Source organism: Syngnathus floridae, chromosome 18 (assembly GCF_059516105.1).
Source record: "Syngnathus floridae isolate MCC-2025c chromosome 18, RoL_Sflo_1.0, whole genome shotgun sequence".
NCBI lineage: Eukaryota > Metazoa > Chordata > Actinopteri > Syngnathiformes > Syngnathidae > Syngnathus > Syngnathus floridae.
In genome coordinates, this window is record NC_142430.1 from 5,446,416 (window position 1) to 5,464,074 (window position 17,659).

At 42.8% G+C, this 17,659-nt stretch overlaps 1 protein-coding gene across 3 annotated transcripts; it reads right to left on the bottom strand.

Moving 5' to 3' along the window:
- Positions 1-58: 58 nt before the first annotated feature.
- On the bottom strand, positions 59-13,671 carry arhgap22b (Rho GTPase activating protein 22b). 3 transcript variants are annotated; one of them, XM_088360450.1, is made up of 10 exons: positions 13,536-13,671; positions 9,749-9,948; positions 7,366-7,453; positions 4,532-4,660; positions 3,900-4,107; positions 3,689-3,821; positions 3,542-3,615; positions 3,347-3,468; positions 2,084-3,056; positions 59-1,974 (listed from the first exon to the last, which is right to left on the bottom strand). In XM_088360450.1, exons 1-10 carry the CDS (start codon positions 13,576-13,578, stop codon positions 1,752-1,754), a joined length of 2,193 nt encoding a protein of 730 aa, XP_088216576.1. In that variant the 5' UTR covers positions 13,579-13,671; the 3' UTR covers positions 59-1,751. The 3 variants fall into 3 exon arrangements, with proteins under 3 accessions (XP_088216576.1, XP_088216577.1, XP_088216578.1); XM_088360451.1 differs by lacking the exons at positions 7,366-7,453; positions 9,749-9,948; positions 13,536-13,671 and adding an exon at positions 5,947-6,807; XM_088360452.1 differs by lacking the exons at positions 7,366-7,453; positions 9,749-9,948; positions 13,536-13,671 and adding an exon at positions 5,241-5,900.
- Between the last annotated feature and the right edge of the window lie 3,988 nt (positions 13,672-17,659).

Consider the following 17,659-nt stretch of genomic DNA (forward strand, 5'->3'; position numbering starts at 1 on the left):
CTACATTGATTACACGGTTACGATTTTCGCCGATATAATTTCATACAAATTCAACATCTTCAATGAATCCAATGTCAGCTTTATTCTCCATAGGTGTCTATTCATTACAATTATGTATATCCAAATAAATAAAAAAAGCACCATTGATGAGCCATCAAGACATTGTGACATAGCCGTACATACACATACATACATAAAAAGAAAATAAATGTTTGTATTAGACTGCTGTGATAAGTGAAGTTGGTAGTAGTCTTCTGTGACATTCCTGTGCAATACAAATCCTAACGTCTGCTTATAAAACGCAGTATAGTTAAAATAAACAACCGTCACATAGTTTTTACTAAAGCACATTTTCATTATTATGGGCCCTTTTGTTGAGTCATTTTTAATCAGCATGCAGTTGCTCCATGAACAAAATATGCACAAGCTTCATGTTCTTCCCAAGAGATTTAGTCCAAGACACAAAATGGAGGAAACGCTGACCAGTGCATTTCCTCTCAGGCTGGCTTCATCAAACACAATTACATTCACTACAAGGATACATTCTTTCCATTCAAAAGCACTAAATCACTTTCACAATAATTGGCACCTTCTAAAATATTGGTCATCAGCACTTTTGTCGACTTATTCATGAGTGAAACGGTCTCGAGGGAGCTTGAGGACCGGGTCAGGCGGCGCTAACCTTTTTTATTCATTTCAATATTTAAAAGGACTTCCCTGAAGGCACAACTAGGAAATACCATTGTTTCTTTAAGGGCAGTGTTGAGCTTCATGTTCCAAAGTCAACATGGCCGCCAGGTCGGACTCACTTTGAACTGGCCTTCGTTTTAAACCACAACACACTCGAGGGATGACCTGTAGGTCATGTGACTAAAGAGGCACTGGAAGGGCCTGAGGGCAAACGCAGGCAAGACTAGCTGACTGTCTAAACAGAATACAAATATGTGTTTATGCTCCAAGATGGAAGTGGAGAACTGGCAACTTAAGTCCAATAGCCATTTCCTATCTTCAGTAATATTAAATCGCCCCCTTCCAAACACATTTTGAACAAATATTCGTTTTGCAACACAATTTGTGACTAAAGTGAACTCCTATTTGCAGTTCTCTATTCACAAATTTATTCGTGTCTATTTCTGTGGTCCTTATCCTCAGCTATTTATGTAAAAAAAAAACTTCTCTTGTGTTCCGAGGAGCTAAGCTTAGCCTGGGATGTTATATCTAGACTTAACCACATGTTTTCGCCCCGCTGAGTCGCTATTAAAAAGCTCAAGCTAACTACTTAGGTGTCATTTTTTTGTATGACAGTTGTTATTTTTAAGGATGACATTTTCAGGATCATAATTTATGGGGTTATTTACACTTTAATATATTCATTTGAGCAGTTCTAAACATTTTGGAGGGGGTGTCAATTCCTCAACAGTTTTGGTCCCTATTTCCTTTAAATGGGGATTGTGGGGGGGGTTAGTTTAATGTATTTTAATATTTAGCAAACATTCATCTACATGTGAAACAGCAGAGACAAATCGCATTCAATCATCATTTGACTTGCTACAATTAGGTCACATTGGTCAGTGCTCACCAGTAAGAAGTGACTGCATTTGTGTACCATGTGACGCATTCCAAAACAGTCTGGCCACATTTCCCCCGGCGTTGTTGTCAACGCACAAAAACATGGCCGAGCGTCCTGCGGCACCGAGGATGCCGTGAGCCCTTTTCTAAAAACAAACCCTGGCGTCGTCCCGTCGGTCAGGTCAAATATCACTGGTTCTCGTACTCATGGTAAGATCTCCCAGAGTGGAAAAGAAGTCCTCCATCTCCTTCTCCAGGAGTTTGTTGCGGTTCTCGGCATCCTCCCGAGCTCGCTCCGAGTTCCGCAGTTTGATCTCCAGCATCCGCTGCCGCTTCTTCTCCTGCTCCATCTCCTGTTCCAAACGTTCCATGTGAGCACACAGGGCGGCGCTGGAGTCCTCCAACCTGTACGTGGCCATACAAATGCATGGATATAAAAAGTGTACACACCCCTGACCAAAACATGCTTATCAAATATTAGCATTTCATAAATCTTCAGCTAGCATATACTCACTTTTGAATCCTGATCTCATAAGCAGCCTTCTGTTTCCCGAGCTCGACCTTGAGGCCTTCGACCAGACTGCTCAGGGTGACGTTCATTCCGTCTCCGTCGTCGGATGTGACGATGGACGGTACTCCAACTACCATGCTCACGTTTCCATTCTCGCTACAGGCCGCACTGCTGCTGCAAAGCTCCATGGCCTCGCAGCTATCCTGTTCAGAGCTCGGATCTGTGGTCGTCCCCCCTCTCTCAGGCTCCCTCTGAACTTCCGTCCACTCCCCCTTGTCCCCGCCGTCACCCCCCGCTCCGCAGTTATGGTGGGCTGAGGGATCACCGCTCCCAGAGTCTGGCGCTGAGATCTCACAGGACGAGGTGGACCAAGGAGTGCTGCCTACACTCTGAACGCTGCCCATGCTGGATGAGGAAGTGACGTTGTCATAGGTGGAGAGTCTTTGTGAGGAACCGGTGGAGTCGCGGTCTCGGGCCGATCTTTCACCTGAAGAAGTACGTCTGTGCCCTCTTAAGGAAGACAAACCGTTCATCAGCCAGTTACTGCTTCCTCCCCCGCCGGAAGACACTGCGCTGGGTTCTACCGCCGAACCGCTCTGCTTGGGCTGAGGCTGCGAACGAGGCGTCGAGGAGCCTTTAAAAGAATACTTCCACGAGGGGATGCTCTTGGCTTGTTTACTCGGGCTCACAACTGTCTCCCCCTTTGCTGACGAAGACCCTAGTTTTGGGCTCTGCATGGGGGTGACAGCGGCGCACAGTTTGGCTTCCAGTGACGAGGCACTGCTGTTCAGTTCTTGTTCTGGGTTAGATACGGGGCAACTCTGCAGGTCCTCTTCGGAGATCCAAGCACCAAGGCTACGATTGAGGAGCTGATGCTCCACTTGGAGTGCCGTGGAGCCCTCCTGGTCCCTCCCTGAGTACAAACGCTTGTGTTCCCTGATCAAGATCGTCATGAGGTGTTGCACTAAAGAGGTACCTAGGGGCAATGGATTATATTCAGTCTCACATAATCATTTTATCTGCTTTATCATGGTCCAATTTGTTGTACAATTTACTCAAATTTATATAGGTGGCTTACTGATTTTCAGACAAGTTTAATTGGATTATTTCTTATATAAGACCTGATGATCTGTCATGACTGCAAAGTGTTTAGAAATTACTCGCGAGAAATTCTCTCTTTATTCTATCGACTGTACCCTTTCTTTCCCAAAAACAAATCCGAAGTTTGAATAAATGAATTTTCCAATCATCCTTTGTCTATTGTACCTTCCATGATAGTCACAGGATCTTCCATCTTGGGTCGAAGAATATTGGGCCCAAACACTGTGGCGAGGTTCTGGACACTCATCTTGTTTTCATTACAGTGCGATTGGACTTCGTCAAGGAATCTAGAAAGCAATGATATTTCTTGGTAGGTTATTTCCCAAATGCATGAAGTAGTCGTCCAAAATAGTATCTTACTTGCATATGTACTTGAGCAGATTGTAATTAGGCAGAGGTAGTGTGTTAACTTGCTTCCCGAGCTCCTGAACTCCCTGTCGAAAAGCAAACCTTTCAACAAAACAGCAAACGCGTGTAAGGACGGAAACTTGTCAAGTGCGCACATACCTCCTCCTCATCTTTGGACAAAAGCTGTGCACATGTTAAAAAGTCTTCATATTTGCAGAAGGGAATGACAGGTTCAGGCAGCTCTCGCAGGTACAACTTCAGCAAGGATGCCACAGTGTGAACGTCTGTGTTGCTGCAGGAATTTACAAAAACAAAAATCTTCAGCCAGGCTGTTTGGTCTCACTTATCTTTCTTCACTTGTCATGCCTACCTGTCAAAAAGAGGCTTGTCGCCACAGTCGAAGGCCTCCTGCAGATCTTTGACCAGGTTGGCCTGGCCCGGCATTCTGAAGAGACCCTCCTCGTCCAAGCCCCTCTCCCTGATGAAATCCACACATTGCTCCACTAGCAGCGGAGCCAATCGGGGGCCAAACTTCTTCTCATACTGCACCGTGTCCTCTAATCGCTGGCCGAATATCCCTAGAAAAACAAAATTATTATATAGTATAGTAACAACCTCAGCTTCTGAGTTTGCCGGTGCACCCATCGTTGCACATGCTAAGAACAGTAAATCAGAAAGTAATATGTCCTGCTGACAAATGGCGAAGCAGCTGACAGCACAGATGCAATGCATGCAGACTTTTTAGTGCTGCTGTTAATGACAGCTCCAGAAGTCGGTGACAGATTTGTTCTGGACAGACAACTAGGACACGAGGAGGGGGTCTTAAAATATTGCCTAGGCGGAATGAATTTCATTTTAGCCATAGGCAATATTGTACTGTAAATGATCTATTCTTTTGTTACATTAATGAACACACAATGGCTTCAATTGATAAATGTACTATCAATAGATGTAGACTTGTTTATGCCTGAGGCTTGCAGTCACTTAAAGCTTTGCCTTTACCTCCTCCAAATGGTGCCCAGATGACCCGCCGTATGGCCTTGACCCAGTCATCCATGTCTGTCTGGGAGTTGGCCATGAGCAGGAAGGATTCATGGCTGATTGGTGCACGGTCCTTCTCTCCCGTTCCACCTGGAAACACGCATGTAACAGGTAAAAGAACATATAAAAAAAATAAGGGCGTTACTGTGAGGCTATACAGTACATACATGATTCCCCAACTTTAAGTTCAAAATAATTGTGTGTACTTTGCAGTCAAAAATGTGTAAAATATTTGAAAAGCCTACACAATGTGACAATGTTAAAACAAAACATGCTGTGAATGTTTTCTACCACTAGATGGCATCAGAACTCAATTTGTTTCAAACGGAAGTCATCCTAACCATCAGGAAGCTTTTAGTAAGAGCAAAATATCTCATCCCTTAGACAAGATAAATAGTAAAATAAAAAATACCCAGACTAATAAAGGTCACAGTAACATGACTCGATGTCATGTGTCTTTGACATAAATTGGTAAATTAAGCAAAGTAAAAAATCCATCCTCCAATAAACAGCACTTTTAATCCAAAGTGCACTTTAATAAGCGTGGGATGATAGTGTGACCAGATTCAGTCATTGTGCTCATAGACATTTAGCTGCGAGAAAGGAGTCCAAATATAAACAGTGGTGCCATAAAGTCAAATGCTATTGTCACCCAGCTTTGCAAACTCACACCATCATGATGATCACACCGGTCTGTCTTTTGAATCAGTCTGGTCTGCACTTGAATTGCTGAACTATTTTTTTTTTTCTCCAAACACGAGCTGAATGAACATCGAGATACGGATTTGTAGATTCGCCTGCACAGCTGAGATAACTTTAAATGAGTAAATGTAAAGAGACGTCTCAGACATTAAGGAGCCCGGACATCTCTTGATTCCACTCCACTCAGTCGTGACCTGATAACACACACAAGTGCGCACGCAGACAGAGCTACACAAAATCAATGCATCCAAAGACACCAGACCACTCGAGCATCTCAGCCTCAAGTGAATGGATAGAAAGTACAAAGATCCCTGTCGGAGCTAATTAAGATAACACTAAATGATAAAAAGTGTGCAAGGCTGCAACATTTGAGTTACCACAATCACAACTCTTTCGCCAGGCAGGTGGAAAGCCGGAAATAGATTCAAATCAAAAGTGAAACTAATAATTTGATATTCCCTACGACAAAGTTATTTGAAGAAATAGACCAGGAAATGACTAGCGTTGATAATCATTAATCAAATTCATGTAACCAACAACAGGAGCTAGTCCCCTTCCATCCTGTGACAATACTACAAGTTAGTTTACATTTCGTGAACAGCTCGGCTGCCCCGACGCCTCCCTGGGCTCTTTACTACTCTAGTTAAAAAGCTCCAGCATCTGCTTCCTGTTACCTTGGAGATGTTGCTTCTTCAGGGTGTCCGGCTTACAGCAGACCGGCCCCATGTCTGCAGCGACAGTTCAGACCAGGCCTGATACTGCAGCAGGGAAGCAGATGACTACGCAGGTAGCGCCGATGACCAGAAGCTGCCAGTGAGGCATGCTCGGTGCCAAACAAAAACAGAATCCATCAAATGAGTGCCACTCCTACAATCATTTATTCCCTCTTTTCATTGCCCGGTTTCTTCCCGCCGTTCCCATTGAGCAGTGTGGGCTGCAGGTCCTTTCCCTTAGCCCCCCTGGGGAGAAGTAAATCCCTGAGGAGGAGTGTGACGAGTCCCTCTCCCTCTCTCTCTCTCTTTTGGTCTGTGTGTGCTGGAAGGTGGGTCGTCCTCCAAACTTTGCCAAATAAACTTGTGCACACACTAAAAAAAAAGCAGATAATGCCAAACATTTTCTGTGCTTGCAAACAATCAGCATTACCACCTTGACATGATACAAATATCATTGGTCAAAGAATCCGTAAAGGCGTTTTCTAAGACCCATAAAGTCAGTCAGAAGACCCGAGTGTGCCGCTTAAGCAGTCAGTCACCCTATCACAGCAGTACTTTCCGCCCTGAGTCAGCTGTTATTAAATCAAAAAAAAAAAATTCCAGTAATTCCCCAGCTTCCCGTATGCCTCCAGGCTTTGATACAAATAACCTCAGTTCCAAATTAGGCGCGTGACTAAAGAATCGGCTTTGTTTGGCTCCACGGATTGTTGCAGCTACAGCGCACAAACTGGGAAAAAAGATTGTTTCCTGAAAAGCTGCCAGGATTTTTTCCTGGGACAATATTTTGAAAACTATTAAAATATTCGCTGCTGTTGGTGGACAAGGACGACCGTGAGTTCAAGTAAGGTCACTTTGGCAAATGTAATCTGACAATGACAGTGACCTTGGAAAAGTGCAAATAGATAGACAAATCAAATAGCACATATAAACAGGAAGACAATATAAATGTTCCTAGTGAGACTGCAGATTTACACACTTGCATCAGTCTCCTTCCGCCTCATTACTTTCCAGTGTGTCTATGGCGAGAGGATCATTGGAGTTCGCACCCTTCTGCAATGTTGACCGGCCATAAACAAAACACACAAGACACTCACAAGTTGCTCATCCACTTTAAACACAAGGAGAGGTCCCTAAGCAAACACTCCTCCGAGGACAGTTTGGCACAAGGACCAAGAATGTATAGGGACGGATCCCATTTATTTATTTTTTCTATTTATTTAATATTACAGATGTTTGGAGAGTAATGTGCTTGTGTGTAGTAATTCAATGAATTATTATTAATGCTAGCAAAACATTGTGTCACCAAGTGTGAGATTAGAAAATTACAATAACACACAACCTGAAATCTGCCTCCTTGTTATTCACAGCATGAAGTCTTACCTGGCACAATTTCAAAAAGATGTCTTCCTGGTTCGTCTGGGTTGGCTGTGAGTTCGTTCACCTGGCATCCCTGCAGAGGTATGCATCCCTGAAATATACAAATACAACACTGAGCTTTTGGAAAAAAAAAAAAAAAGCTGAAAATATAATATGTAAAATCACTGATGAGATCGTTTTTAATTATATGTTCTAAAAAAGTGGCGCTTAAAGAAATTGTTCAGTTTTCGCATCCCCCTTGTCATGAATTGAACATGGGCCCACACAGATGATCACAATGCATTATCGAGATGAATAGCCATTTAGCTACGACAACTAAAACCAAGTGAGCTGTGAAGCCATGCCAGCCAGCATCAGAGGCATCGGCCCTGTTAATCTGCTGACTGGCATCCTTCATCAAACAGCCTGCCGACTCCGCCAAATCGCCTCAGCCTGTGGGCCGGGCCCTCGCCAACATTAGTAGCCATGGCAACAATTGGAAGAGCCGTGGCTGGTTGGAGCGCAGGGAAAAGCATAGGAACCAAGGGATTGAAGGTTCGGGGAGGGGAGGGGGGGTCCCTGGGGTGCTATGCGCTCAACAACACAGGCAGCAAGGGATGAAAGATTTACAAAGGGCAACACGTAACCTGAGAACACAAATCATGCAGAGAACAGTAGAGTCGGTTGGTATCAAGCTAGTATTAAAGTATCATTTTGTGCTTGTTACACAGTCAATTGCTTGAATATTATCTAGTTCATGCTGAAACTAAACCATCCAGATTTGCCTGAAACCTGCCTTGGCACATGTTTCAAATTTGTACAAGCTTCGGCTTTTAATAAAACCCCGACAGAGCTCGGTTACCATGACACAGGAGGCAAAGTTCCAACTAGCTATTGTTGACACGCCCATCTTAATCCGGTTTGCCTATAAATGCCCATCATCAGTTTGGATGCAGCCATTTGGATTTTAAAGTGCTCCAAAAATGTAACCAGAAGCCATTCATTTTTTGTCCAATAACTAAAAAAAGTCCCTTTATTGATTTTCAGTGTGCTTTCACCATGCGATCGATTGCTTTTTTTCTGTCATTATTTTCTGTCGTCTTTGGAAGCGGGTGGACTTCTATTGTAGCAATAAGGCAACTTCTCCCCCTCCTCCCACAGAGCGCCACTCCCAGTTTCAAATATCCCATCGATTAGAAGATTAGAGAGAGAACTAAGGCGGAGTGACACGTTCTCACACACCCTGGATTGTGTGAGTTTTCATTTCCTTGAGTATATGCACGTTTGCCCATTTCAGCCTTGTCTTCCAATGCACGAAGGTTTGCAAATCAATACAGCTCGGATGAGCATCGGCAAGCTGTGATGATTAAAGATCCTTTTCGGTCATTTGGTCCCCATAGAATAGATACTGCAATGAGACCGAGACGTCATCCTATGTGTGTTCTCTGGGCGTGTGGGGAAAAGACAGTGATGGCAGATGGCCTACATTAAATAAACGGCAGTCATCCGGAGTGAAGGCTTGAAAAAAAAAGAATCAATACAAGTGTCAAGGTTTCAGTCAGGAATACTCTGAGATGATTGTTTTAAATGTGAGGATGATGGCCTCGCTGTCTTTCTGTTGTCGGATTACATCCTCCCCTGCCTGGAACATTGTAAACCGCTAAACAACCTACCCCCCCACAAGCAAGGCCAGTCCAGTGACACGCCCACTCCATTACTTCTAAGTGGTTATTAAAGAGGGAAACGATGAGTCAGCACACAGCCACAAAAAAGTGTCTTAAACTGAGAAAGTAATCGAATCAATGAGGCATCTTCCTTGCAAATATTTTTAGGCTGATTGCACTAATGGAAGTGTTATGTCATGTGTACCAGAAGCACTTGGACCGGAAATGTCCGTCTCATACAGAGCTTTTAGCTTTTTCACGACAATGGGATAGCTAGTTATGTGGTGTGGCTACTTTAGAGCGTCTCGTTGTTGACCATGAGTGTGGGGAGATTTTATTGCAGCCGGTGTGGACCGGTTTCAGCATATCTTGAGAGTGGAGAGAATGGCATGCTTCTTTTTTTTTTTTTTTATAATTTTGAAGCTTTATTATATGTACTTGGCCATTTTTTAATCACTCACTTCACAGAAGTGTGTCTAAGTTAAAAGACATTATTTTGACATTCAGGAAGCAAATTAATGTCAAAATTCCCCCCTCAAAAAGATGTTAATCTACATAAATTAATATTTGTGGTGGGATAATAAAATCTGTGCAGTTATTTATTGCCAATGTACATAAACATCCAACACAATACCGGATGGCTCTACTTAAATGACGTGACTGCAGTCCATTCCGCAAACAACCAATTTTGTCATAAATAAGTTCGAATAATAGCTTCAGCGTGCGTCGAGCTTTCTAATTACCTGTGGTTTGGTTTCTTCTTCATCTTTGTAGAAGTCGAGTTGTTCTGAGCGCAGCACGAACCAACGCAGTTGCCAGTTTTTCATGATGCTTCGTTGCTTCTTCAGCCAGCCGGCTTTTAGCGCCCCCTCGTGGAGGCTGGGTGAGGCCGGCTGGCAAGAGCCTCGCGTCACCTCGCCCATCACCATGCTCTTGGACCTGGCTGCACATACACACGAATACGTTTATTTATTTTTTATTTTAAGGTATAACAGTGAAAAGTAAATAGTCAAATAAAGCACAGTACATTACTTCCTAGCATTGAATACAAACTAGTCAATCACTGAGTTGACAAAGATTAGACTACTCCATTAACCATCTTGGCTGTATGCCATTTTCTTCTTTTTCATTTTCACTCTCCAGTGTTATCTTTCATTGCGCATTCAGGAGCACACAACCTCCTGCCCCCGAGCTAGAACACCTCAAGATGAGATACAGAGGCAAATACGAATAAGAACACAAATAATGTCGAGGCACATAACGGCACACACTCCTGTAGCCTGCGGTGACATAGATTGTACTCCCCCCTAACCTCTTCACCTGCCTTCCATTTGCAAGGTCCTTGGGCGAGACCTATTGTCTCGCCACGAGCCAAAAGCAAGGCAAACGGCTTGGGCTTCAGATAATAAGACCACATGGGACTGACAGGCTGAATCATTCTCAACAAATGTGTGAAACCTGAGCTCAGCCCAGGGCACTTTCAAAGCAAAGGGACTGGCGGTACCGCCATGTCCCAGTGCGACATCAGTCTTTTCCCGACTGAGATCACACACACAATGTCCTTATTTAGAACCAACTATAGCGCTTTAATATACTGTTCAAGTTACAACCATATTTCACTGTCAACCGTATGGATTCATTATACACAGGTATGAACTGGTGGCAGGGTATGCAAACAAGGCAGTGCAATTTAATGATCATGAATAATTTATCCAGACGAGCTCCCCTTCTTGTGTACGCACAAGATATGATCAATGTTGCTGAAGGAATACGAGGATGGAGAAATGGGGAAAGAAAATCAATCCTTTTCCATTGTCTCCATTTCATTTCCTCCAGCCACACACATAATGTTTTATAGGTACTACCTCTCTTGCTTAAAATATATATATTGCTCCCAATCATAATCTTTACAGCTTGAAAATCAGTTAGTGACTCTTTGACCTTGTCTTCAAGGTGGGAAGTGTTTGATTCATTTGAACTGTCACACATCATTGGACACCCAGTTAGAAATCGGTAAATCTAATACAACAGCTGCCTTGACAAAGATAATACACCGTTATAAAGGTATTCAAAATTATATATGTATTTCTTATTTATCCTAAACACTACACCCAAAATGTTGCAATCGATTATGTGAAGTTGTGTTGTCATATTTCACCTTAATGACGCTTATCCGTCCATTAGTCTTCCTTAGACGCGGTCTAGTTCTTATCTCCCCTGCAGCGCTGCTTTTGACTAAATCACTAATTGCTCTGTTATTACTGCGAGGATGCAGGCACATTCATTCTCATACGGAACAAATTTAAAACGAGACACCATATTAAGTCTACTATATGCATTATTTCATCGAGACGTTTATCAAATGTTGCTGTTACATGACAGTATGAGCTAGAATCGACTCCTGTGGTCTGATGGCAGCTGGTGTCATATTAGATGATCGTGTTAATTGTTTGTCAGCACCTCATTAAAACAGTATGAGTGTCCGCATATAGCTTTAAGGGCAACTATATGAAATACAAAATTACCATCTTCAATATAATTTTTAATTTTTAAATAATCTATGGATTAATCCCTAACACCATATATTTTCATCTTTTTTTGATTTGCTAATAATCACATAAAAGCATTCCACAGTTTTAACACGTCAGCTGTGTGTGAGTGGAACACACAAGCTTGTCTGTGATTCACGCCTGAGTCACAGTTTCTTTTTTTTTTTTTTTGTCTGCGTGGGTCTCAAAGTGCCAAAACTCCGATTTGAACCTCGTGCCCAGGGTGATTCAGACCTTCCCTTGGCTAGTCGGAGCTGTACCGGGGCCACTTCAGCTTTGGTGTCAAAGCGTGCTTTATGCATAACCACTGCAATTTCTTGGAACGGAGAGCACGATTAGCATTTGTCATGAATTACATTGGAGGAAGGGAAAAACATCAAAAGGCTTAGCATAATTTCTCATGGGCGGAGTCCATTTACACACCTTAATGTAAAACCTACTAATGCATCCATATAAGGCTAATTATTGGACTCAAATGTAATATTTATACCGTTTCCAGGCACACGGGCATGCTCTCAAGTTGTAAATGTCAAAGGGTGTAAAAAGTGTACCCTTGAGGGTACCACCCTAGCAACAAACTATTATCCCCCAACTACTGTACCTGCATGTCTATTAGATTTTATGCGTACTATCCTCATGGGTCCTTTCAAGCATAAGTAAATCAAACAAGCCAACCACTCCAGCAGGCGGCACACGTCCAAAAATGGATTTGAACAGCTCAAAATGGATCAATCAAAGATTATCAATCCATGTACCGAATCTTAATGTTGACATCGATGCCTGAATTTTGGATCGGTTTGCTCATCTGTTTTTGTTAGCATGTTACATGGCGGATGAGGGGAAACATATTTACTATGTCTGACATGTATCATCAAGCTATAGATGCACTTTATCTCACACACACAGAGATGCTGGAGGAATTTAATTCCATTAATCTAGTCGTTGGGTGGTGATTTATGGCGGGCAGAGTTACAGGTGCATCCGCGCGGAACTTGCAGTTAGCCTACCACTGTTGATAAATTACCCAGCTGGTTTGTGTATGGGTGTGTGTGTTCAAGGGGGGTTTGAATCTACACACTGCGGGCGGGGGTATGACGATTCACAATCATATGCAGCAGGATGTGTATTTCTCTTCACCAGTTGGCACATCTGCAGAATGTCAGCGAATTGCCAAGTCGCACGACTTTGATCGTAAAAACCATGGCAACGAGCATCACATAGATAGCAGTAGGCGAGGCAAGCGGCTTATATGCAGGCAATTAAAACTGACAGAATCTGGAAGAAAAAAAAGATTATTTTTACATTACCAATAATCTGAATGCAAACCAAATTGTGAATACTAGTCGGTCACTAGTTCAGCAAAGAGGAGTTTTGCTTTAATCTAGAAACAAATTCGATTTTTTTTTCTACAGCTACTAAAGTGCAACGCGTGACACGAATCTAACCATCATAATTAAGCAGCTAATACGGCAATTCATAAAACACACATGACCGATGCCTATTGTGTGATAACTTATGCAAATATAGGTTGAAGCCTCTTTAAGAGCAATTTCACGCCGCTCCAGGAGAGGATTTCCGCATCCCACTCCGATTATCGGGAGCTATTCATTACATCTTAATCACATCCAGATGAATAATTGCGAGTAAGGATGGAAGGAAAGACACGCGGACTGGGACGCATATGCACACATGGGTTTATTAACGCATCCTTTTTACGAGTGCGCACACATCACACGCTACACACACACGCACGCGCGGCGGCACCAGCTGACAGGAGGCTCATAGCGGGGATGAAACTAGAGATGCAATTGACTCCAAGCAGATTTTACACAGGCAGTTGTTTAAATTGGATATTTTCATTGTGAAACACTATATCAGAATTTGGATGATGGGGGAAAAAATAAAATTATGTGAAATTGCATGTTAGTCCCAATCAAATAATACTTGAAAGTTGAAGATGTAAACGTCCAAAGCGTCCTACCTCTCCGGGTCTGTCTGATCTTGGGACTCAGCATGGTTGTCATGGCTTGTCGGCACGCTCTTCTCTCGGCATGTTCGTGTACATCCAAGCACCCCGCCCCTGCTCGTCCTCTCCCTCAGCCTCCTCTTCCTCTCCCTCTCTTCTCTCTGACCTTCTGCAGTGCGGCCGCCAGCTGGGGGTTGGGAACACAGGGGAGGGGAGCGTGACAAGAAAAGAGGGAGGGACTACGTCGTTTCTCCCCCCCCCCCTCGCCCAGTGGCCTCGACCCCTCCCTACTGCATTATTCATAACGGTGCATCCGCCTGAGGGTGGATTCAGCTTTTGGTCTACAACAATATATACCTGATCAAATTTAATGCTAATTTTAGGTCTAAAGTGGCATCTTTGGCAAGTTTGGATTATTTCAAAGTGAAAGGGAATTGAGTAAGGGGGTTGGGTCATGTGGCAGGTGCCGCTACCGCCTCCACCTAATTAAGACTTTCTGAGCTTGTCTCCCTTTTTAATCACCTCCCTCCACCCCCCCGCCTCATTTCTTCCTCCTCCTCTATCATTTTCTATTGCTATTCTAAGAAATCCATTTGGTCTTGCTGGAATTCCTTTCTACTGTATTTAACCACGTTCCCAAAATACACCATCCTGGCCGCTTTTGGTTTTCCTCGAGTGTCATTGCCTCGCGACTCAAAGTCAAACATGCGGAATTCCCAGATGCTACGGTGGGTCGGTAATTACTTGCTCCAGGCATTCCGATGGCACGGCTTAGAAAAACCAAATATGCTTCCAAATGGGTCTGACAACATCTTGTCCCCTAGAGCTGCTGTCTGGATTTAACACATGACAACTAAACGCTTTGTTGGCATGATTTTGCAAAACAAATTGAACATTTTTTTGCAAAATGACACAATTATTTGGTGGAAATGAAAAGTCTACACACCCCTATTCAAATGCCTTGTTTTCCCACCTTCAATCATTGAAGTAATGTGGTTGCAGAAGTATGCACACCCTCTTATGACTGAGGCCGAAGTTCTTTTTTTTTTAAGCAGTGTTGTTTTTTTAGAGGTTTTAATTCACCTCACATACACAACCTTGAAAGTGTGTGTGAGCAATAAAACCCGAGCTTTGAACTCAGAATCTCAAAACTGTGAGGCAAACCACTCATCCACTGTGCTGCCCTATCGAAATAATACAAATTTATAACATAAGGTGAAAAAAAACAATTTTATTCCCACAAGACTCCCTTCAGTCACATTTTAAACATTGTTTTTTTCTTGCTCGTGGGATTTCTAAATTTACGACTCTCAAGTCGGTTCAGTGGTGTTGTTGTAGGCGCAGCTGTGCCACAGCAGAAGCCAGTCTCCCTCGTGCTCCAGTCCACACTGGATAATAGCCATAAGTCCTGCACTGCAATTGAATCAGAGCGACCACAGCTGCTCTTATTACAGAGCAAAGAGGGAAGGAGACATGGAGAAGGGTGGAGGGCTGTGTTTTTTAATGTGTGCCCTTTTTTGACAGACATGCACTTACACACAAAAGCAAACAAGCATCTGAAATGAAGCAGCACTTTGCTAAGACACGCGTAGCTCAAATGCAAATCAAATGAGATCCAAAGCGAGATAAGAGGTCACATGACCCGAAATAGTAAAAAGTGAGAAAAAGAAAAGGACAATAAAAAGCTGTGGTGTTTTGAAAGTGGTGTGACCGCTCCATCCAGGGTGTGGCACAGAAAATTGTCATTCTACCACCCAACCCAATGTTGTTTTTGTCCCGAGTGGAAACATTTTGGAACAACAAAAAAAGACCACACAAAAAAATGTGCTGATAGCGTGGCATTTACATCTTTTTTTTTTCTTCCCCCAGACCACTCCATCCCCTCCGACAACTGCTTACTCCCCAACTGCCAAAGCTCAAGGTGATCTTCAGCAACAGCTGTCCAACCGCAACACAGCTAGAACCTGCTCCATTATCACGTCACCATTAAAGGCAAATAACATCACTGGGCTTGAGAGAACCTTCTGAAATATTGACGCGGAGGATGATTAAAATTTCATCATAGCAGGGCAGGACGGTGTTAAAACAAGCCAGTGGAGATGGGGCGGGGGTGTCTGGACCGTTAAAGGTGTGACTGTTGACTTAGCGTTATTTATTGATCGGGCATGACCGGCTGCAGTGAGCCTTTTTCAGTCATCTGTTTTGCTGTGTCTGCTATATTTCAATCCTTAAATTGAAATACAAAATGTCGAATGTCACCCTACCAATGCAATTTAAAATGGCGGAACAAACAATACACGCCCGAATCACCATCTCACCCGCATGTCGCCATTAGGACAAAGAAAGTCATATGATGTCTTTCTAAGAGAGTCGTTGGACAGACTAAAGGGGCTCAAAGTAGACAGGTGTTGCTCTTTAACCCCTTTTAGCTGCCATCTCGCTCCTCTGTCAGCGACAATTAGCACATGGCCATGACTTCATCCACTAATGCAATGAAGAGAGCTGACAGGATAAGCAGAGTGTGACAAAATGGCAGCAACCTGCTTTTTATCTTTTCTTTTAAATATTCATTGAATTTCAGTCTGAAATTGCATGAATTGAATATATTCTGTTCATTTTTATTCTTTTAGGGTGTTCACATGCAGCAGTTGGATGATGTAACTAACTATATTGCAATGGGATGGTTTCTTTGGAATTCAGCTCAGAAATATTTGCATTTTATTTATTCTGATGAGGTTAGTGAAAGCACGCAAATTTAAAAATGATGAAATGGGAGCTTGGTTCATGGACTGTGAACCCCATTTCAGAATATAACGTTCCCATTTTATTAGTGTGTTGATTTTTTTGCCATCTAGTGGTGAACTAGTAGAACGCAATCACCTAAATTTGAAGCATGAGTATTTCAAACTTTAGCAGAGTTGCAAGCTCAAATAAATTAATATTCCCTATAGTGCCAAATTTCATTGAACCAGCTTGTATGCACAACCCATGTAACATTAGTCATTACGAGACCTACAATTATATATATTTTTTAAATTGATCCGACAGAACCTATTTTTTTGTGTATTATTGCAATTTATAGTGGGCTTATAAAATGAATGAACAATCACAAATTAAAAATGGTTGGAAAAATAAATTACAATTTAAAACTGAAAGGGCGCCCTGGATCAAGCAGTTATTTCCTGCTGCCAGGATTGTTAAAAACAAATTGTACACACTACAGTATTTACAAACAAGGAGTAACGTTAATGGTGAAAAATTGCCAACAGCTACGTGTCTTCTTAATGCGCAAGAAACAGCTCGCTAATGTGTCTTATCATATGATCTCCCTTCGATAATGCAAGTGACTCGTTTGGTGAGACATACCAGCAAATGACAGATCAAACTTGGAAGATTGTGCCGCATTCACTTTGGCCTTTCCAGTCTCATTTCCTACAGTCCAATCGACCTCTCAGCCGATAGGGGAACCAATGCCCGGTAATTCAAATTAATTCTATTTGTGGCCACGAGCTTGGCTGCCGAGGCAATTTTATTCATTCTGCCTGCCCGAGTGACATACACAGAGAAAGGGAAGCGGGATGGAGAGCAAACTAATGGAATAGCTGAGTGGGGAAGCAAGGAGTCACACAAAGAAAGTCCATCTATTTGTGTGTGCATTGCTGGGAATTGATTTTCAATAGTGCCGGGCAGAGTGCATGCATCCGGGAGCATTGTGCAGTGAGCATTCGATTGTCAAAAAAAAGGCCACAGGGTCAACCAAGGTCTTGATTTATCAGTGATTTGTATTCAAAGAGCTGAAGGAATGGATTATTTTCATTATGAATTCTGAATTTCAAGTACATCAAATTGGATGTGGATTACACTAAGGTCACACCCGCAGCTCGGCTAAGTCGATACCAGAATCCTAATGAATTTATCTGTCGAGATCTTATTTCTGTCCACTCAGCACTCCTCAGCTCAGCCATGTGGTTAAAAAAAAAGACAAGTCAGTGGACTGCGAGGTTATTTGCACTTTTTTCAAGTCTTATCGACCGCTGGCGAGTCAGTCACCAGAAATCGGCACGAAGGGAAGAATTGATTATCTCCTGGAAATAATGTGGTGAACAAACAAGTGTTAAAGCAATCAACAGATTAGTCAC